Raw genomic sequence first — 23,529 nt, forward strand, 5'->3', positions numbered from 1 at the left:
CTAGTCACGTCTCCAAGACACGCTATATATGGCCATGAACCCTGGCCATGGCCATGAACCCTTGTCCATACCTGTCGCAATTAAGCCCATGGAGATCCCTGATGTCATCAATTAGTATATGGATATGGGTCAGAAACTGTTCTGACATTCCATATGTTGATCCTTATTCCCCATCCATCCTTCCTCTTCGATGTCTCCCTTTTGACTGATACCTGTTCATTTAAACTCTAGACGGGCCTGCGCCAAAGATATTTGTGGAGCGCACCTGGCAGCCAGCAAAAGCTAGAGTTCTCAACAGGCCCGGAAATTAAGGCCCGGCCCTACCTGGGCCCTCATCAAACCCTATACATTCAAGACACTGCCCCCGCTGCCACCCTTATAGATCTCCATATATGGAGCTGACCTGTTCTGACATTCATTGGATATGCACGGCTTGTGAAGCCGTGGATATGCACGGCTTGTGAAGCCGTGGATATGCACGGCTTGTGAAGCCGTGGATATGCGGCTTGGAATATCGGTGGATATGCACGGCTTGGGAAGCCGTGGATATGCAGCCGTGGGATACACTGCCATGTCTTCCTTCTCACAATGCATTTCTTTCATGTGGATTCCAAGGGATTCGATTTCCCAAAAGTTGCTAACTGATCTAACAGTGCCTGTTCCTCTCCGATGCTGATGTGCATCACTTCAATGTCCACAACTTCAGGTGGTGACTTCTCCTTGCACCAGCCATCCAAATACACTTTCCAGTGCAACTATAGTCCTTCATTCAGTCTCTCCATTTTTTCTGTGACCATTTTCCAATATTGGTCTCCGCCAATTAGGACTCCTAATTCCACTGCATCCATCCCTATGATGGGTACATCTGCTATGGGCATTCCTTTTGCTTCCAAGTCCCTCCTTATCTTTCCGTTTGGCGCTTTAATCATAGAAGAGCTCAACTTGGGTGTTTCCAATAAATGGACATCAATGCTTTGATTGTTCTTAATATTTCTCAAACGAGCCTTCACTTTCCTGCAGGTAATTCTCTGGGGTGTTTTGGAACCAAACACATACATATTCAACGTTTCTTTACTGGCAGGTTAAGACAAAGTGCTCTGGAAATATCCTCTTTAATGAAACTGCGGGTGCTATACCCCCATATGGCTATGGACCAGAGCTAGAGACTAGCTAGGGGTTAAAATACAAGTAAAAAAAATAATATATACATATATAGTTTTTGGCACAATTAAGCTATTTGTTTATACGGTAACCCATAGAGCACTTTAAATTTAGCCGATCGATTTATTTTCCCCCATACAGCCAATGACTCAACGAGCATGTACCACATGGTTGTAGAAATGTCCAGAGTCATCTAGAACTTGGAGGCAAATCTCGCGATGCTACGCGGAAGAGTTACCGGGAAATAGCCGATCTGCAAGCTCACACCGCGTCGCGGAGTGACGCGGTGTGAGCTTGCAGTTCGGCTATTGTCCGTGCGCGGCACCAACGCGCGACGAAGAATAAAACCAGGCTCTCGCAAATTAGCACCTCCCAGTGTCACTGCTGGTTGCCTATCATATTCATAGCCACCACACCACACACCGGTGGTGTCATCAGTTTACTACTACTACTACTGTGGATTATGAACACAGTACAGATTGACCGTTGAGATTGTTAAGTGATAAACCATCTATCTGTCATTGTAGATTGTGTTCAGTAGCCAGAGAGAAGAAAGGAAGGGACAGTAAAGATGTCAGTGGTGGGATTTGACTTGGGCTTCCAGAGCTGCTATGTAGCTGTAGCCCGATCCGGAGGGATCGAGACCGTCGCTAATGAATACAGCGACCGATGCACCCCGTAAGTACAAAGATTCACAGTTTTAATGCGAACGATTCATTCATTCATTTTCAAATCGTCATAATATTCATATATCATCCTCCTCACACACACTGTGCATGGATGCTAAAGCTAACGGTTAGTTAGCCCCCTGTTTGTGTGTGACAGACAGCCGTTAATACACGTGAGTTCTAATAGACAGATCTCAACACAATCTTTTACATTAGAATGTTAAATATACGGTTTTATTTTCTATATAATCTGGGTAATCTGTAGAAACATTTTTTTTTAAAATGCGATCCAAGTTCAACCATGTCCTCGTGTTCTTAGAATAAACGGATAAAGAACAAGAAGCGTCCTTAGAAGGCTAACTAGCTATGCTCGTTATTACTGTACTGAGCTGTCAAAGACTGTCCCGAGCGGGCGGTTTTTCCTCCTCGGGTTGTAGCTTGTGTTTCCAGTGCACATTGCACCGACACCGATGGCGGAGCGGCACAGCCCGCACTGCAAAACGAGCGTCCTGCGTTATTGTGCATGGCTTATGACGACGACGTTACGTCGACCAATTACCACTTTGGAATATTCTAGAAAAAGTCACTAAATAATGTGGAGATATTATTATCCCTGACCCGTGACGCCTAATTATTACTATCTGTAAGATTCTGTCTATTTATATAGCATTGGTTGACTGAATGCTTTACTTTGAATACTTTACTGTAGAGTGGTATGAAGCTAAAATGATAACACAATAACAGCCTGATTCAATACATCAAAAATGAATGCCAATAAGAATTTAAAACGAACACTTCCAACTTAATGTCTCCTCACAACAATCTTTCTAGAGATTTCCCTGAATAGCTGAAAATAAGGTTCATCTTAGGCCGTTTCAATGTATTGAATGTCATTTAAAAAAGAACTTCAGAGTTCAGACGTTGAAGTTTCTCTTCAAGAATAGACAAAATGTGTCTCCATTTTTCATGCATGAACAATGTCAATAACATGTCAATAACCATAGGCTTTGTGTGTAAGAAACGGGGTGTTCAAGTTCTTTATTCATCCCTTTCTTGCAATAATTCTATCAATTCTACCATTCATACACTCTCATTCACCTATCATTTTGGGGTGGTTATTCTGGTTAAACAGGTTAATATCCTTAGGATTTGATCCATATAGAACATTTGATGCAAAATAGAAGTATAAACTTGCTAAAATAAATATGAGGTATATTTAAATATACCTCAACAGCTTGGTATTTTAACAGCGGCCCACCCCAGTGAAGCAGAATGTTTGTTCAAATAAACCGCATGGAAAGAAAATAACTTATTTTTAGAGCAGTAATGTGAAATGTGTTACCTTACCTGCAAACCTCAACATAAGACACACTATTCTTCCCAGTTCAGCTCCCACTGAACAAGCACCGTGACCCCATGAGTAGGGGTGGGTTCAATTCATTGATATGGCAATAATCGTATTGTATTCCTGCTCGATAATCGTATCATACCATCTCGATACGGCAGGAAATGCTGTGTGTGACACGGCTTTAACATCAGCATCTTTTGCATTTATCCATCAAAATGTTATTTATTTTTATTTGTATTTGTTTCCTTGCTTTTTGTTGAAATATTATCAACCAAGTATTTCAAATTGATTTGGAAACTTAGGGCCGATTCATACTCCTATTTTACCGCTGTTTCGGCGCTGTCTTGCTGAAATTATTTCGGCTCGTCAGAAATTTTCAGTAGCACCGAAGAGCCCGCCCCCCCGAACCTCAAATGACGTTACATTGTAGGCTCTACAGCGCCGAACCGACTTTTATTCGGCTCTAAAATAGGAGTATGAATCGGCCCTTAAAATCCTCAGACAATGTATTTTTCTAAACATCGGCAATCAGTGGTCTTATAGGACTCTGCAAAAGTAAATTTAGTAGGACACACGGCCATTCAAAATCAACGCATGTCGCGATAGATATCGTATCGTGAACTCTGTATCGTGATACGTATCTATCATGAGATTGTTGGCAATATTCAGCCCTACCCCGAGCCGCTAGAGCAGCAACAGATGTCGCCCGCCCTGCTCGGCTTTCCTCCTCACACACACACACACACACACACACACAGCCAAATTAGTTTGTTGGGACGTCACGCCCGGCATCTTGACATCTGTGTTTGGCAGGGACGATGATGACAGCAGTGTTTATATCACAGCCCTATGCAGAGCTATAGGTGGAGCAATTCAGGCACTACAAGACTACAGTTTACAAATAACTGCAGAAATCAATAATACTACTACATTCTAGGTCTATTCGTTGCCGTATTGGGCCCTGTGATTGGGTCTAGTAATCGTCGCAGAGTGCGACACACTTCTATTTGTTTGATACTTAGTCAAATCATAACATACTTTATGCTTCTTGTTAGTTTGAGATGGATATTCTGGTTAAACCATTACATTTGGCTGTGGTGTTTTTCTACTATCAAATACACCTGAAATGCTCGTATATCTACTGTAATAGCCGCTCATTGTAGCACTTGACTGAGAACTGCCTGCAGCGGTATTTTTAGCTTAAAGAAGAAAGAATGCAAAAGAGCAGAATCCAATACTGTATATGCAATGTGACTTTTATGAGCTACTATGGCTTATTAACAGTTTATAGATTAAGAGGATTGATGGGTTGGGATTAGAGTTATAAATAGCAAAAATAGCCGTTCATGCATCGCGATGTTACGCATTGTGATCTTGAAAATGTGACATTTTAACAAATTTTGAGAGAGAAAATACTGTATAATTACATGCCCAATTGGTACGACCAGACCGACTGGTTAAAGATGCAGCTGAATATTTAGTTTTTGTGTCTTCCAGGTCCTTTGTGTCATTTGGACCACGGAACCGGTCAATAGGAGCCGCTGCAAAAAGCCAGGTAGGGTCACTAAAATCACCCTATGTTCCTCTATTCCTCTCACTTCTATCGTTGCTATGAACTTTTACTTTTCTTTTCCAGAACCGAAACAGCAGTGTTATTACTCAGTTATTTTCCACTGTTCTGATCTAAACCAGATTCAATGATGCTTTGCTTTGTACGGTCCCGTTAATATTAACCTTCCAGGAATATTTCCAAAAGATGCATCATTATCAGTCCTCGAGGGCATTATTAAGGCTAGGCAATTCTTTGAAGGAAAATGTTCTATATCTCTCTATTTCTTTCTCCACGTCTCCAATCCTTTGCTGCTCCTGGCCAGGTGGTGACCAATTGTAAGAACACTGTTCAGGGCTTCAAGCGTCTCCATGGCAGGGGAATCTCAGACCCCTACGTTCAGTCAGCCAAGTCGACCCTGATGTATGACCTGGCAGAGATGCCTTCCGGCACAACTGGCATCAAAGTAAGATCAACTATACTACAGTGTTTTGTTTTGGTTATTTTAAAGGAATATGCACCATTAGTGGAACGAGGATATCAGGAATCTGCAACATCATATCTTGTTTTCAAATTCTTTGTCCAATTTAGTACAAACATGATATTAGTCAGAATTCACGTTGACCCAGGTTGGTCCCCTACTTTTTTCCCTCTAGTCTACACTACAGACTCTACACCAATCTCTTTGCCGACAGTAGTTGATGAACAAGCTCAGAGTGCATGCGTGTTGTGAGCTTTTAGATCAGGCATTTACACAGAATGTTTTGCCTATTTTTGCCAAATGTTTGCCTATTATGACATGCACACAATAGTAATGCTAGTATTTATGTGATTAATATTATGTGATTTGACTTGATAAGGTTCATGAATGAATGTGCAAAATTCTAAGCATTGCATCTGTTTTTTCCACCTGCCATTGTCACATTAGATTGATTGTTTTATTGATCCCACGGGGGAATTTCAGTTAGGAGGGCACAGAAGTTAAAGTACAGATACATAGTAAGACTATTCACTTGAAGAAGTACTGAATTAAACGATGGTATGTATCCGCCAGTCATTTGCGACGACACCGTAATTGCCTAACTCTTTATTTCACACTCTCTCACACAAGGTGATGTACATGGAGGAGGAGAAGGTCTTCAGCATCGAGCAGGTCAGCGCCATGCTGCTGACCAAACTAAAGGAGACTGCTGAGCATGCACTGAAGAAACCAGTGGCCGACTGCGTTATCTCTGTAAGCGATTTCTAACAGACGCCCACCACCAATCTTGACTCATCCATCTCAGTCCTGCAGAGACTGAGGGGGCCCTTTGGGTGTCGAAGAAGAGTCATTAAAATTAGAAAGGATTTAGACATTTTAAGGACCCTAATGACATACTGCAAATTAGTCAGACTCCAATCCCACATACCAGTGTTCTAGATTAATTGTTCAGTATGTGTCTGGCAGGAATCTAAAAGTTATTTGAAAGAGATCCAGTGTAACAGCACACTTCAAACACCCAAATTGGGTGTTACAATGACAATGTCTATGACTGCTTAACACTTCTCTATCATTTGATGACAAGAGCACTACCATAACAACCGCATCACACACCGAAGGGCGCACGTCCTATATTCTCAGTGAGATAAGTTATTTCAGCGAGATGGCATAACTTTTGGGAACACAGTTCCCATCAGCCTTAGAGATTTCTCACGGCTGAGATGTTATTATTATTGAAGCCAATAGCTAACTTTAGTTCTCTGTGCTTTCACACAAGGAGATGTTTTGCTCTGTTACTCTAAAGTGACTAATCTGGAAACATTATCCAGATATCTTGTGAGGCAGTATGCATTGTTAACAACGGAAGGCATAAAAAAACTGCAAACTATTAATTTCTCCACAGCTTTGGGCATTATTCTGGCTGTAGGCTAATTGGCTTTAGTGGATTATGCCTGTACTTGTATGTTAATTATTTGTGTTAGTTTTCCATACACCAAATGTCTCTCCTTAAGAGTATTTTAATGCAAAGACGTAATGCTTCGAGCAAGAATTCCTTCCTCAGACTTTTGAGAATTGTGAACATACTACAAGACTTCTGAAATGTTCCTTGAGCTAAATACGATTGAGAAATTAGAGGAAGCTCTTGTTGTTCAACGCGTCACGTGACATAATTGCAATACAATCCTCTTAATGGAAGCTAATCTATAAGGTATTTGATCCATATTTGACCCATATTATTGTTCTTTGGGATGTGCATGTCGTCTTTTCTCATTAGATCTCACATGAGACTGCAGGAAGAGTAGTTGCTGTGTTGCCCAGTAAGCTAATGGGGATCTTATAAATACTTCAAATCAAAATAAAATGTTATGTGCCATTTGGTAGATGCATGTATTCAATGCTACAGGTTCACGGAACATGCGTACATTTTTGAGTGGTGCAACCACTCCAAGGAACAGCAATCCGTGTTCACCTAACTATGTGACGTTAATGAGCACTAGTATATGACTATGAGTACCAGTAGGGGCGCTGTTGTGCCAGAAACAGAGAGAGGGATAGTGCTGCACTGTTGCCTGCTAATGAGAGAGAGAGAGAGGGGTGGGTGGGTGGGGGGAGTTGCACCACTCGGTTCACACGGGTGTGATTCTTTTATATTGGTGGTCCCCTGTGTGAAATGAACCCCTTAGCAATGCTTGACACATTGAGCTGTAAACCACCACCAAGCTTTGTTCTTCTTCCTCTCAGGTCCCAAGCTACTTCACTGACGTAGAGAGGCGGTCTGTGATGGATGCGGCTCAGATTGCAGGCCTTAACTGTTTAAGGCTCATGAATGAGACCACTGCAGGTAAATGACAGGGACCTCCTACTGCAGAAATATGCATTATTTTCCCATTACTTACTATTTGAACTCAATTCACCCTTACAATTCCATTCGGCAATGCCTATTACATTGCACCACATTATATTGCATAAAGGGTGTCTGACATGCATTGGCAGGTATTTGCTTTATATTTATGTAGTAGTACTGTTTTGCCGTTGGAAAGATGAAATGAAATTAAGAATATATTTGAACTAATTGCTACTCAAAATGCATGAACTAGTACAGGCCCAGCTTTAAGAAAAGTGGCCTTTTATTCAAATAGAATATATCCAACAAGAATACGTTTGTTGTTGCCGGTGAAGGATGTGGAACTCAAAACCAGAAATTAACCCCAAGTATGAATGCTACAAATGGAGCTCAAAGAAAACTATGTATGGATTTGTTATACTCAACTTGAAAATATGTATTTAAGTTTTTATTTATGCATTACAACTTGCAACGCATTGTGAGCTTGTAGATTGGCAATATTTGAAAACGTGAACATTTTCATGCCCAAAATAAAGATGCAAGGTTGAAAGAAGTTTAAAAAATCGGGATACTTCGGCTGCATAATTACCAATACCGATGTCAAAAGAAGCCAAATAATGGCTGATTTATTGCGATATTTCGGTCTGGCTCTACTTCATAGGACCCTTGAGTTGTTTAAAACTCCTTGATTTGAGCACAAGGAACACTTTCTTCTCTCTGTGGCTGATATCGGTTGTTCAAACAGCCACCAGAAACGCATATCCTTGTGAGCCGAGAGGAAACTAGCATCACTTTAATCCCCAGATGCAATAAATGTCAAGAGTCCTAGAGAGTTTGACAAATTCCCAAGATGGTGAATGCTCACTCACTCCAGTCATTTAATCTGAATTTTATGGGATTGCTGACGTCAAAAAAAAAAAAAAAAAAAAGTCTTCTGAAAGAATATATATTCAAAGATTTGTGCCGCATTTTTACGATTTTTCAAAAATAGCAGACCTACAAGCTTGTGAGCTTGTAGATCTGCTATTTTTCAAAAGCTAACTTATAACAAAATGCTTAGTTAAAACACCAAAAGGGGTTCCCAAGCCCAGAATGGGGTTGGGGCAAAACTGGCCAGTTTAGTTGAGTTCTTTTGTTGGGCATTTCTTACCTTTATTGATATCAGTATAATGGATGCGGCAAAGGTCCACCCAGTCTGGGATTCGAACCTGGTACTTGCCTTAACCACTTGGCTAATTGGTGCCCACCTAAAAGATTTTCAGATTGCGTTGGAAATGTGGAAAATGGTCTAGCTGCGTTAGCTGTAGGTCTGGGTGCATGCACCACCATGGTATTTCAGAATACACAGTATAAATAATGATAATGTGTTTCACACACAAGACTGCATTTCAGTAATCTATTCTTGCATTTTGGACAGGAGACAAACGTTTCGGCTATCCAGCCTTCATCAGTGTGGCCTTCATCACTGATGAAGGCTGGATAGCCGAAACGTTTGTCTCCTGTCCAAAATGCAAGAATAAATTACTGAAATGCAGTCTGAAATTACCGTTATTTATATGATATGATTTGAACGGCTAACGCACCTCAAGTCAGCGCGCGGTGGTCACATGAAGAATACACAGTATTACAGAAAAGTATTGTGAGCTTTTGAAGAAAGCAGTCGAGTTCAGGAAAGTGGCATTAACTTGCACCACAGCGAGCACAGACTTGAGGCATGATTCACACTCTTCTGTGTTGTTGCAGTGACCCTGGCTTACGGAATCTACAAGCAGGACCTGCCAGCGCCCGAGGAGAAGCCCAGGGTAGTGGTGTTTGTAGACATAGGACACTCCGGGTACCAGGTTTCAGTGTGTGCCTTCAACAAGGGGAAACTCAAGGTGGGTTTCGAGCAGTGGTGTTGCATCATTTCCTGGTACTCACACTTGCACTAATCATGCAGGCACTCACACGATACATCTAATGGAATTTGAGACTGTGCACCATGATGATGAGAAATGCAAATTCATACACTAATGTAATGACTTTAAAATAAATGCCCCACATTTCATTGGTTATTAATTATTAGAATAAATGATCCACATGCAAAGGGAAATCAAGGAAGAGGATTCTCGTTGATATTGAAGTAGCTGTCACTTTGATTCAGATCCTGGCCTCTGCATTCGAAGAGGGGGTCGGCGGGAAGGACTTCGACGAGGTCCTCGTGACCCATTTCTGCGAGGAGTTTGGGAAGAAGTACAAGCTTGATGTCCGGTCTAAGCCACGGGCGCTGGTCAGACTCTACCAGGAGTGTGAGAAACTCAAAAAGCTGATGAGTGCCAACTCATCCGACCTCCCCCTCAACATAGAGTGTTTCATGAATGACATCGACGTGTCCGGTAAACTCAACAGGTCAGTGTGTGTGATGTAAAGTCTCTAAACTCATAAGTCATTATCACAATGAATGTTTTGGAATATGCCTTTATCCTTCTTTTTACGTGCATTGTTCTATTCCTTATACCAAGTCCACATGCCAGCCTATATCGTCAGTGCCCAACACCACAGGTATAATGGATGCTTCTGTCCTGTCTAGACTGTTGTACACCACACACACACACTCTCTAACTACAGTATGTGATATCACCAACAGATTAAGCACAAAGTGGTGATGTAAGCAATGAGCAGCTGTGTGTCTGCCAATGTGCGAATACAGTTGACCTGAAGCCACATATAACCAAACTACTTTTATTTTAATTTATAAAAGAAGAAGGTGCACGCACAGAATCGTAAATCATGTTTTGGGGCGAGCATTTACCCCAAAGTCCCCAGCTGGCCAATCACAGCGCATCTTGTCAGAACAGCGTTGTAAAATACTATCACGATGCAATGAAACAAAGGCATGGAAGAAAACCTGTGAGAGAGACCATTTTAACGTCATTTAAAATAAGAAAACGATACTTTACAGTCTGAATATAATTGTAAATCTCATTTTGATATTGGATTATCCAGACTGTTTATTGTATTTCAAGACAAGTTGCCCTGCTGTCATTGTTGTACAGAAAAGGCTCTCCTTCAAAATAATTAGCTAGCCATCCTTGGAAAGTCAATATAATATAGAGTTCTGTGCATGGGTTCCTCAAGCCTATAGCCTGTACTGTGTGGTTTTTCATGGTTTAAAGTGTCTGTCTCTCATGGTTTTCGACCATGAGATGGAAATCATGGGGGACGACGTGCTGTAGTGTTTAGTTTCTGTGGCATACCGGTAAGTAAAGTGAATGGGCATTGACCTGTCTAATGAGAAGAGTGGTGAAGGCAGGCTGGCTCGCTGCAAGCGGAATGTTTCCATGTCCGTATGAATCAAAGGATTTTTTTTGTTTGAGTACCTAGCCGATAAGCAAGGGCACAAACTCTGATAAGTGCACAGACTATTACACACCATAAAACATTGATAGTGTGCAATTCTTGGGGGACTACAGTAATAGGAAATAAATCATTATTACATGAACCTTCAGTTGAGATTTAGACAGTGATTCAGCCTGGAACGCTATTGAGTGATTGAACATGACTATTACTGTAAAAGTAATAGTTTATTGAGATTGAACATTTATTATTGATAATTGGACAAAGTTCACTCAAAATTCAGTTTCCATGGTTATTTTTGAGTGGTGCAACCACTCCAAGGAACAGCTATGTCCCTATGTTTAGAGTACCAACATTTAGAGTACCAACAGGTCCATATCGGGCTGCAACTCGAGTCGGCTCAAGCTAACTTGACCCACGAGAGACACCACCACCGAGCGCGCTAAAGCGCGAGTTTCCGCATCAAAAGTTGTAGTCTAAAACTATACTTCATCGTCTAAAAAGTAGTCTGCGGTTGTTGGAAAAATAGTGGCGGCATCGGGAGTCGAACCCTGGAGGTGTGGATTGGGAGTCTAATGACTAGCGAGACACGCTACCGAGATGACTGTGATTTTGTAGCTGTACTAGAATGTGAGAATGCTCCGCCCTGTGGGCGCCCTAATACCTCTTACTAGTAGTAGGTTGGGGGCCAATCAGAGGCAGGCTGGACTGGGTTTTTGCGCAACCGTATTGCTGTTTGAATGACGCGTCAGCAGGGATTGTTGGGCATCAGCCTTCTTCAAGTAAAAGGTCACCATCTTGTATTTTTGAGTGTCTAGTAATTTTTCCCATAAGAATGGCCCTTACGTAATTCATGCTTGCGTCACAAAGTGAACGATTATTTTGTAATTTTCCATGAATCTTCTATACTACTGGGAGATGGATTGCTGTGGTCTTCGGAATAGCATGACCATGACTTCAAGGTCAAAATCACCCAAGGCAAAATTGAGGTAAAATAGTTGGATCTTCGTTATAGCCGATGGCCATTTTTTATTTGGCCACTATGGCCGGACAAACACCTCTGTGATCTTTCATGTCTAGGGACCCACTGAGTCAGTTCAAGTAAGAAATTCACCAAATTGCGAATGGGTCTACACAGGCCAAGTACAGGACTATACTCTGTCTCTGCATAGCTATCTCTATCTGTGTCTGTCATACGCTCTGAGCATATGCATGTGTCTGTTTGTGTATCTGTCTGTGTCTATTAATAATGTATGACCTACGTGTTCCCAGGGGCCAGTTCGAGGACATGTGTGCGGGGTTGCTGGCCAAAGTGGAGGCTCCCCTGCGCAGTGTCATGGAACAAACTAGTGAGTACACGTGGACGTAATAGCAACTGGAGTCCCCGCAGTCACGTGCACACACACACACACACACACACACACACACACACACACACACACACTCTCTCACTCACACACTCTCTCTGCTACCACCCTCTGCTGTCATAACCCAACCCTTTGGGCACTGGAAGCCTGACTCCTTAACTCCCTTCTGTGTGTGTGTGTGTGTGTGTGTGTGTGTGTGTGTGTGTGTGTGTGTCTAGAATTAGAGCCCATCATGTCCTCCTACCTCCTGTGTCTTCCTAGACACCTGACAAGCATTCAAGTGTCTATAGATAGACACTTGAATGCTTGTGAGGTGTCTTAAAGGACCACTTTTCAACCTATCTTCATATAATATGTCCTCACTAACAATCATGGAAAAATGACGGATTATTTTCCTAATCAGTCTGTGTCTCATAGGAGGGCTGTGGGCAGTTCAGAAACCGTCCTCCAGTGACATCATCGATAGGGAATACAAGCTAATAGAAACTGCGGGCTTTCTAGTCCTGAAAAGTTGCAATGCGAAAATGGAAGCCTTCGTTCTCACGATAATGAAAATCTAAACATTTTTGTAAAGAAAATCTGCCTAATGATGATGTCACTGGAGGACGTTTTCTAAACTGCCCACAGCCCTCCTATGAGACACAGACTGAGTAGAAAGAAATCGTGCCATTTTATCATGGTTATTAGTGAGGACCTATTATATGAAGATGGGTTGAAAAGTGGTGAAGTGGTCCTTAAAGAAGACAGGAGATTTTACACTGCTAAATAATGCATTTCACCAGTTAGCGTTCATTTGTACGGTGCTTAAAATGCTTGCTTTGTGCTTGCATATAAATTACAAATTTTATTTTTATTTTATTACAATTTCAATTCTGACTACTATTCATCTAGAATAGATTGGCCTAGCCTAAATGTAGTATTTTGTTTAGGTCAGTGCATAATAATAGAAATCAGTCCTTTAAATTTAACCCATGCTGCTCCCCGTGTCCAGAGCTGAAGAAGGAAGACATATACGCGGTGGAGATCGTGGGCGGGGCCTCCAGGATCCCCTCCATCAAAGAACGAATCAGCAAGTTCTTCGGCAAGGAGCTGAGCACCACCCTAAATCTTGACGAAGCCGTCGCCAGAGGCTGTGCCCTGCAGGTACCCCCCATACACACACACTCATTCACTGAAGGTTTTATGGCCAGGATTTCAGTGTTGTTGGAGGCACAGTTTATATTTGTGTTCTCACTGTACAGTTTCGGGGGGCTGTAACACTCATCATCACAAAAGTGCCACCAAGGGGTCACTTGACTTCCCGACAGTGGTGCCTCCATTTTGGCCAGGTATGGGTGGTAAGCCAGGGAGGGATCGTGTCGTTGTCGCTGTAGTAACGACCCTAGCTGGTTGGTCTGGGCAGCTGTTCAGTATGTAGGGGATCTGGGGCAGATAGCCTGAACCTCCTTGCACGCCATGCTGCCCAGGTGAAAGCCCTCGTGGCTTGTGGACATTACCAACATTGGCAGGTTGGCAGTGACCGGGACCGCAGTAGTACACTTGGGCCAAGTGGAAACGAAACATTTATGTGACAGAGGGGTTGATCTCTCCTCTCACAAGCATTTTCACTTATGTAGAGAATTATGACTATGAATACACTCCATTGTTGCTGCACTAGCACTTATGTATACCCTTAAATGTTTGATATCTGCTGCTAAGTGATGCATCTTACTTGCACAAGAGACATTCTTTAGCACACCTTATGTATATTTGATATGGTTGTCCTTTGTTTGGTTCTCCATTCTCATGAGTCATGACTATATTTTGTAACGGCAAAAGCTTGTACAGAATATAATTTCACCCAGACTCTTTTACACCTGCAAACCTAGCTGTGATGTGACGATACACTTTAAGTCTCCTCTCCTCTCCTAGTGTGCCATCTTGTCACCTGCCTTCAAAGTCAGAGAGTTCTCCATCACAGATGTTGTCCCATACCCCATCTCCCTAAAATGGACCTCAGCGGCCGAGGAGGGACTGAGGTAGGCACTCGTGACAATTTCACCAGCTGACCTGATAGACAAGAACGGCAGAGGGCCGCGTTTCGGATTGCCTAATGGCAAAACGGTGCCGGGAAGATTTGTTCCCAAGCCCAACTCTAAAATATTACCCAGTGACTTTTATGTGAATTTTACATACTTATCACCATAGAAGCCTGCTTCAAGACATGCCAACTTGTCAAGTGTGCACCTGTCTGAATGTTTTCTTTTTCCTCACGTGGTTCTATCATTTTTCTTTTTAAATGCATAATCGCGGTACTCATTCTTCAAAGTGCCCTTGAGGAATGCACCGAACCGAACCCCGAAAACGCTCCAGATGGTCACTGCACTGCAGCCGACACTGATCAAGTTCAATGACCTTGTGTAACCAATAAAGTGATTCCTCTCTCTCTCTTTTCTTGCAGTGAATGTGAGGTTTATACAAAGAACCACGCCGCCCCCTTCTCCAAGGTCCTCACCTTCTACCGGAGAGAGCCCTTCTCCCTGGAAGCCTATTATAATGACCTTAAAGAGCTGCCGTACCCCAATGCCACTATAGGTACCCACCACACCAGAAACCTGAACTATACTAAATTGTTGCCCTATACTGTACTATGGAGTATATATTAAGCATTAAATGTTTTATATGAACAGAGCATCCGTGTACAAAGGGATAATATATTAACATTACTTCAATTATTTGTATACATGTGTATAATAATTATGAAATTCTAAGAGTATACTTAAGGTTGGTTGTCATATTCCAAGTGCAGCGCCCATCATCATCCCCTCTTTTGTTAGACAGATTAAACATTTAGGTGACATATACCTTATCTGTGCGTTAAGTAGAATGCCCACAGATGTTCTTTTATTCATAAATATAGCAACTCATTATATGCAGTACTTTAGGAGCCTTCCAGAATATCAGTCAATAAGTGCCTTCTAGCCTCTGCCTCTTATTATGTAATCACATTGATTAATGCCATAGCTGTGTTTGTGCTACTTTTCCCCTCTACCTTCTGTTGATGTGGACTCATTGCAACGTTTGAAGGGAGATTCATTTCCCTTTGAAACCCTGTTGAAAGATACAATACAAGGAATATTTTGTATCTTGATATAAAATGTCCTGTGTACTGTAGCTCAGGAAACCCTCTCTCCCCATCCTGTTCTGACCTTCTGTCCTCCCTTTCCGTTGCCAGGTCAGTTCATGGTCCAAAACGTGGTCCCCCAGGCGTTGAACGGTGAGAGTTCAAAGGTCAAGGTGAAAGTACGTGTCAACATACACGGGGTGTTCAGCGTATCCACCGCCTCGCTAGTCGAGATCCTCAAACCTGCTGAGGGCGAGGAGCCCATGGAGATGGAACAGGCTGTGAAAGACGAAGAGGTGTGTGTGTGTGTGTGTGTGTGTGTGTGGGTGTCTGTGTGTGTGTGTGTGCAAGTTTTGGCACTGACATACTGAACAGAAGGGTTTGCACACACCTAGTTCTCGTTAATGAGTAATTATTCATGTCACAGGTTGGGAATGTCGACATCATGTCTTAACAAGCTCAGAACAGCTTTGAGGCGATAGATGTGATTTATCTCTAATGCCTGACTGTAACTCGTCTGGTATTTTTCATTTGACGTATCCGACACCATCTGTGGTTTACAAACCAGCTGTGAAACTGTTTAAATTAATTAAAAGAATATATCCTATGTTCCAACACTCCCCTCCTTAAAAGTAATGGCAAATAAATGATGGTGAGGTCATGAATTTGAAGCACTCATTGAGCCAGAGTCCCACGCAGGCTTGACAAGATAATTGGCCATCTCTGCCTATTGATAGTCTGGTGACAGTAACTAAAAATGGTGGAAACACTTCTGAGATTAAAAAATAACCGATGCAAAGACTTTTGAATGGTCCTTCATATTGGGATATGATTAGTTTTAAAAGCAGTAGGCATAGGATTTCTCTGCTCTACTGGCACCACTACGTTTAATGTACATGTCACCAGAAGTATGAGTATAGACAGACATATGCAAGCCTAACACCATACCAGCAGAGTTCTAACAGCACTTGGCTTTCTTAAAGGACCACTTTTCAACCCTCACTAATGCTCATGATAAAATACCACCATTTTTTGTCAGGTGAAACGTCGGAAATGAACGCAAACAACGGCCGCGAGGTTGTGACACAGAAACATACTGTACACGTCACTAAAATCATAATAATAATAATAATAATAATACGGGGGGACAACAGGGGCAGCGTTTGTTTCACCTGACATATTTGACTCATCATTTCTTGTTTCTGGTGAACTGGTTTCTGAACTGACCACAGCCCTCATGAGACACAGACTGAGTAGAAGATTATTGTGCACTTTTATCATGACCATTAGTGAGGACCAATTATATGAAGATATGTTGAAAAGTCATGAAGTGGTCCTTTAAAAATATACAGTACAATGCTATTATGCTGCTCAATTAAACACATTTAATTGGCAGGCACAGTAAATCTCCAGAGGAAATTGTCACAGCACCAAATCTTTCCCTAAAATTCTTGTATGTTGTACTTGTGTATCTTGTCTAATGTCAGAATAAAATGCAGGTGGACCAGGACGAGCAGAAATCACAGAGTGAAACCAACGGAGAAAAGAAATCAGAAACGGAGGACATGGAGGTGTGATGATTTTAAATCACAATAACCATTAACTATGGGTTTTCTCATGTCTATTGATAAACGATTAGACTTTATCCTTGAATATCAGCTTCTGGCCTTTAATGTCATTCCAACACTAACCCAACTCTAATTATTAGAGTGTCTGTTTTACTCATTCCTTATCATACTACTCAGTAAGGCAAGTACATCATCATCATTTTTAACTTACCGTATTAAGATGATTTCCTGGTTGTTTTTTCAGATTTGTTTTGCTTTCCTTTACCGACAATAACTCTAGTCTACGCTCAACAATAGCTGTCAGTGAATGAGGCCTTATGACTTCATTAATTCTCACTGAATGTCGACTATCAGAACAAATCTGTCCTTTAATCCTGCATACGAACATGTTGTGCAAAAGTTTGTTCTTTCTCAAATTTGTTGACTTGTTACTCTACAAACACATTTAGAATTGCCTCCGTTCTTTGCTTTTGCAAGAATCATGAAGCATTCATTGTACACACAGTAGGTTAAATGTGTTGGCTTTGTCTCTCGAGGGGGCGGGACTGCGACGCTCTATTGGTGATAATAATAGTTACATTTATGGATAGGACAGGAGGACCCTCCTACGAGTGACAAGATGACCTTGGTGTCTTCCTTATGCTTACTTCTTGCTCTGTTGCAGCCAGAAAATATCAGATCTGCAAGCTCACAACACGTTGCATCCGTGGCAATGTGGCGTGTTGTGAGCTATTTTCGGTGCCAAACATCATCGTTCAATGAAGTGTGAGCTACGAATCGGGTTTTATATGGAGTTGTTGAAGCATGGTATTATGAATTAAGAACACGCCCTTCAATTTGACTGATTCTGATTCACCAACATACGCACGGTGGTTAGAACAAAATGGACTAGTGCACACATGAATATGATGCCTATGATGGTAATTTTGTAAAAAAAGAAAAAAGCAGTCATATATGCATAATCTAAAAGTATGTCTCCGCCCTGTTTGTCAGACATCACCAGATGATGTCAAGCAGCAGGAGAAGAAGACGGATCAGCCTCCGCAGGCGAAGAAGCCCAAAGTGAAAACGAAGACAGTGGAGCTCCCGATAGAGAGCACTCTGCACTGGGAGCTACCCATCCAAACACTGAATCTGTTTGTGGAGAATGAGGTAATGCTTTGAAAAGCAGATAATGCATCTCTGCATGCTCTGTGCCTGGTGGTAAGGCAGTGGCTTTATCTGGCAAAGAATGAATAGCTGCTTTTATCACTCTTTTTGTCTGCTTCTGTAGGTTTTGTGCCAAGCATCGGAAATATGTTTAATGGATGGAATTAGTTTCTTTTGCTAGCCTAGGCTGCCCTAACCTGACTCTGCCAGATGGCGGCAGCAGTGAGTTCCTCCTCCTGCTCCCATCTGGTCCCTCTCGGGCAGAGACGATGTAGTCCGATCAAATGCTGATCGAAGAGATATGCGGAGTCGGGTTAAGGCTGCCTTGTTCACCCAACAAACGGAAAAACTAAATGCATTTCTGTTACAGCCACGCCTTTGTACCATCTTCAAATACAAAACAAATTCTCTCTTCTGACCAAGTCAAAAAGCCATTGGCATGTGTAACGTACGCATTTTACGACTTTTGATTGGCTGTCAAGTGTGTCTATTGTTGAAATTGATCCCAACGATATCAGTAGCCGATGTTGTTATATCTGTGGTGTGGACTCCGCCATCCACTTGACAACAATTATTTAAACAATATATTTATAGTTATAGTTCTTGGTGTGGATGGCCCTTAATTAATTCCACGTCCTCTGATCTGTTCCAGGGCAAGATGATCATGCAGGACAAGCTGGAGAAGGAGAGGAACGATGCTAAGAATTATGTGGAGGAGTACGTCTACGAAATGAGAGAGAAACTGCACGGCGTGCTGGAGACGTTTGTGGGCGAAGCCGTGAGTAGCGCTCTTTTACAACATATCTTTGATTGATGATTGAAAATGTATGTAACAGTATGCAGAATGGGTACATTTCAAACGAAAGCACAGGTCAATACAAAAACGTACTTACTGTGGACGACACCCTGATAAAGCATTACACTTCCACCATTTTCAATTAATCAGAACTAGATAGAATGTCGTGGTTCACTTGTTGCAAGATACACAATTTGATTCTGTATCGAGGTGTGCGTTACATGTATACATATTGCTCACTGAAAATATCACACCAACCTAAGTTCACAAACTGTCACGATGCAATGTGTTGAGAGCTTGTAGATTGTCTATTTTCGGTGAACAACACCACCATTACAACAAAGTATACATAAGGCATTTCATGCCCTTCATCCTCTCTGCCTTGAGCTACCCATTTCCATTCTGAATAATAATATTTGAATAGTGGGAACATATTTTTAAATGTATCCACATGGCAAAAAGGGCTCACTGAAGTTTTACTAATTGATTAGGTTAGAGAAAACGATTCAATTGATACTCACTGGCTGTCTAAAGTGACAGCCGTGGAGATTTTTGAAATAAATGCCCTCTTATCGTCCCACAAACGCAGGACAGAGACACGTTATCATTAAGACTGGAGGACACAGAGAACTGGCTGTATGAGGACGGAGAGGACCAACAGAAACAAGTTTACATCGACAAGCTGGGCGAACTGAAGGTGATACATGAAGTCTCAAGGTTTCATGCAAAAAAAGCATTTTATTTAAAGCTCCAATTCATTAATAACTAGTTACTAGTTATTACATCCATTTGGGCCGTTGAGTCAGGTTACAGTTTTAGGGTTTTTCCACTGGGTAGCACAAAAGTGGGGAATTCTTGTGGGCTACTGTGACTGTGAAGTCCAAATATTTGTACTGTAAGAGAGTTTCAACATCTTCTCTTACACCGCAAACTGTGATATCCAACCAAAAGGTTATATTTGTCTCCGCCTGACGAAGAGACTGTCTGAGATGTTTTTAGTACCCTGTCTGTCCATCCTTGTGTGTGTTCGTCTGTCTTTTTCATATTTCATTCTGATTGGCTAAAAATGGCTTCCAAAATTTGCAGAATGGTCCGTTTTGAACAAAATGCCTCAATTCATGAACACAACGTCACGCAAATCCTTATCTTACCTCTTATCCCTAAACTTATTTGCCAATTTTTTTATATTTTGAAAAACATTTTAAAATAGTTCAAATATCCGATCTACACAACGTGTAGATTGGCTAGTTGAACTATTTACAAATCTTTAAAAAAAAAAGTAGGGATAAGGGGTAAGGGCTCATAATCTCTATAGTCATGTGATCAAGACCGATCTTTCAGATTTTTCATATTCCATCCTGATTGGGTAAGATTGACTTGGCGGAGACCTGTGCTCTAAGGAGGACATTTTCCCTAGTTTTCATCTGAGTGAACCTCTAAATGTCATCTCTCACTATAGAAACTAGGCCAACCTATTCAGGAGAGGTACATGGAGGCCCAGGAGAGACCAAAAGCATTCGAGGAACTGGGCAAACAGATCCAGCTGTACATGAAGATCATTGAAGCTTACAAGACGAAGGTAAATCACAACATTCATTTAATACATATATCAACATAATCACAAAATGTGTTTACTTAGAAACAAATCAATGCCTAGATCTGCTATCTCCGATACTGGACACTGTCGCATGACAAAATATAAATCATGGCTTATGGACGTACATAAAATCCACGTTATGTATATAAATAGTCCCATGACATTGTAAACCCACCTCCAGGACGAGCTGTATGAGCACCTGGACGAGTTGGAGGTCCTCAGAGTGGACAAGCAGGTGAACGAGGCCATGGTGTGGATGAACAGCACCATGAACCAACAGAGCAAACAGGCCCTCACTCTGGAGCCCACCGTCAAAGTCCATGAGATCTACGCCAAAATCAAGGTACATCCGTGAGAGTCACTATTCCAAAGCTAAATGATTTTTTGGGGAGAGCTTATTTAGTTATTTTGGTTCTGCGTATGTCATGTGCGAGGTTGTGCGACAAAAGCATGACTCAGTTTAACCCAGTAAAACCGGGAAAGCATCTGTGTCATTTTAGATTTCTACAATAGTAGATGTATTGTACATGCTCACAGCGCATCACTTTGTGGTGCGCTGCGAGCTTGTACATCTGCTATTTATGATGAATATATAAATCTTGAAAGAGCTTATTTCTTTTAAATCTCTGTCTCAGGTCTAAATTGGTTACGGTAAATCACGTGCGGTATGAGAACAAGGCAGGCGCGCAGACCTTGTGGCTCTTCAGACACGCCCTTAGCGAGCCTCAAGTGCCCAGTCACTCGCCTCGTTCACCATGGACTGAGCCTTTATTTAAAACAAATGTTTTTCTTTTTCTTGTCCTATATTTTATACATTATATAAAGCCGTCAGTCAGTCAAATAAATAACCTCTTCTAACGGCAAGCTGTTTAATTTTCCTCCTCTCTCTCTCTCTCTCTCTCTCCAGGAGCTGTACTCCTCCTGCAACCCTGTGGTGTCCAAGCCCAAGCCCAAGGTGGAGCCTCCCAAGGAGGAGAAGACGGAGAACGGGCCAGTCAACGGCCAGGAGGGTGCAGAGCCCGAGGCGGATAGCCCAGACAAGAGCACACCTGCAGGCACGGAGAAAACGACACCGGAGAAGCAACTACCTGAAATGGACATTGACTAACTGTTGCAGCTGCACGTGGCCAACCCCCAACCCCCCCAAGCCCCCCCCCTGCATCCGTTGCTTTCCTTGAAGCTTAATGTATGCTCCATTTGATGTGCAAGCTAACAACACGACGCGTCGACACGTCATACTATGGAGTATAGATTCGGCTGAAAATGTTACTGTAGATGTAGTCCGATATACCGGGTAGACTGATCTATCCGATGTTTGCGTTTTGTACCATATCGGTACTGTGTTGGATCGGTGGCTAAGGATGTGGCAGATTTTGAGAGGTTTTTGTCTCACACATTTCTTTCAAATTTAGTGTTTTTTTTATAGTTTATGCAAATTGGTTGATAATGATGTTGATTATCCGGTGTAGTTCTAAATGTGTTCACCTAGCATAAAATAGCAGCACTACTCTTAAATTGTAAGAGTGATTAAATTGCTTGAAATGTAAAATATAGAAAACATGCCTGCCTTGAATGAAAGGCTTGTACTCCGACAGTACTGTAAAATCAAATGCCTTTTAGTGTACAGAGATCGGTACATTAATTATGGCTATTAGTATCTTTGAGAGAGAGAAATCGGTTTATCAGCCTTCCTGTTCTTCCAAATATCGGCATCGGCTTTGAAAAGTCCCATCAGATGACCTCTACTACTCCTCTGTTTGGCTCTCGCGCCTCTTATTGTTATTGATGATGATGTAGCCTCTCCTCTTGAAGACACGGAGCGTTCTTTGTAAATACATACATCAGTCAGCCTTCTTGGCATGTTCTTCCTAAATACTTTTATTTTTCTTTGCTGTTGAAGAAAACAAAAGTAATGCATTCTTAAAATATCGAATGGGCTAGTTTATGGCACAAATACGTTGTACGCGCGGGATGGAAATAAATGCTATTTGTCGCTTTGATGGCCAATTTTTTTAATAGTTTGTTTTGTTCAGAATCTCCTCTGCATCGTTTCTGCTACGAATGTTTGATTCTAGAGTTCCTGGATTAAGTATTTCGTTTGACGACAATTGAAAGTTGTGGGACGTTAGGATTCTGCCACAATATACCTGTACTGTATATTGAAAGTAGATGCTGTTGAGTTACTCACATGCAGTATTTCAATGTTTGGCTTTTTTCATTCAACAGCAATGGGCTGTGGGGTTGTTCTCTGGTATAGCATTGTATTGTTTTTCTACTTAACGGCTGTGTGAATGCTGGTCCCACAGACACCATTGTGGAGCTGCTGCTGCCATGTCACCAAGAAAAGGGGGGAAAAAAAATAAACCTTGAGAATTTGGTGTTTGAGAATTATTTGTGAATGCATGCAGACATTACAATCATGTTTCCATTCATAACCTGCCCCCAGAATGCACAATGAATGTTCAATCTCATGAGAACTGAACTGGACAACCCTTTCCATCATAAAACCTATGGTTGACACACCCCACTTATGTTGTTCACGCCATGCTCTGATGGCAAGAGAATCCTGTGTGAGACTTGGTAAAATAGGCAATGCACAGTGAAAATCTTTTTGCTACACAAAGTTGATTCAAGAACGTATATTGGAAATATTTATGATTTCTTTTTAGATACATGTTTTAGAGCAGTGTGTTCTGGAGCAGTGGTTCTCGAAGTGAAATCTGGGTTTTCTTTTTGAAGATAAGTAAGCCTGGGACCGAGGCTAGGTTCCCTGAGGATGTAACTGACTAGTTACAAATGGAACCAAAAGTAAAAAGGTTGAGATTGAGAACCACTTTCTGAGAATCATGTAAAATGTATGGCAAAACACTTATCTGCTCTCAGCCAGTAGATGGCACTAACACAACTACTGAAAACAATTGTCATTTAGGAACTATAGGAAGTTTCTGATTTTCTAACCAATAAACCAATTACAATTACAGAACTTTGAAGCTTCAAATAACTGAGCAAGATCCTGCAACATACATTAGCTGGAAGCAACATTCTCGTAATAACAGTCTGGC

The 23,529-nt window shown here is 41.7% G+C and overlaps 1 protein-coding gene across 2 annotated transcripts; it reads left to right on the forward strand.

Moving 5' to 3' along the window:
- The first annotated feature begins 1,560 nt into the window (after window positions 1–1,560).
- On the forward strand, window positions 1,561–22,845 carry hspa4a (heat shock protein 4a). Of its 2 annotated transcripts, none has more exons than XM_080780439.1 (19): window positions 1,561–1,839; window positions 4,675–4,732; window positions 5,052–5,192; window positions 5,838–5,960; window positions 7,449–7,548; window positions 9,295–9,428; window positions 9,695–9,939; window positions 12,160–12,236; window positions 13,246–13,397; window positions 14,166–14,272; window positions 14,695–14,828; window positions 15,469–15,653; window positions 16,845–16,928; window positions 17,919–18,077; window positions 18,727–18,852; window positions 19,460–19,567; window positions 20,330–20,449; window positions 20,649–20,810; window positions 21,375–22,845. In XM_080780439.1, the coding sequence occupies exons 1-19, from the start codon at window positions 1,733–1,735 to the stop codon at window positions 21,573–21,575; spliced, it is 2,523 nt and encodes an 840-aa protein (XP_080636565.1). In that variant the 5' UTR covers window positions 1,561–1,732; the 3' UTR covers window positions 21,576–22,845. The 2 variants fall into 2 exon arrangements, with proteins under 2 accessions (XP_080636565.1, XP_080636566.1); XM_080780440.1 differs by having other exon boundaries at window positions 16,857–16,928.
- Window positions 22,846–23,529: the final 684 nt, after the last annotated feature.

The sequence above is a fragment of the Protomyctophum bolini genome (genome assembly GCF_963924005.1).
Source record: "Protomyctophum bolini genome assembly, chromosome: 13".
In the NCBI taxonomy this organism is placed as follows: domain Eukaryota; kingdom Metazoa; phylum Chordata; class Actinopteri; order Myctophiformes; family Myctophidae; genus Protomyctophum; species Protomyctophum bolini.

Bases quoted from the DNA above. Each gene is read 5' to 3' on its own strand.
- hspa4a (XM_080780439.1), top strand. From the start codon at position 1,733: ATGTCAGTGGTGGGATTTGACTTGGGCTTCCAGAGCTGCTATGTAGCT. The intron at 5,193-5,837 runs GTAAGATCAACT...CTCTCACACAAG, and splicing joins CCGGCACAACTGGCATCAAA to GTGATGTACATGGAGGAGGA. The intron at 9,429-9,694 runs GTGGGTTTCGAG...ACTTTGATTCAG, and splicing joins TCAACAAGGGGAAACTCAAG to ATCCTGGCCTCTGCATTCGA.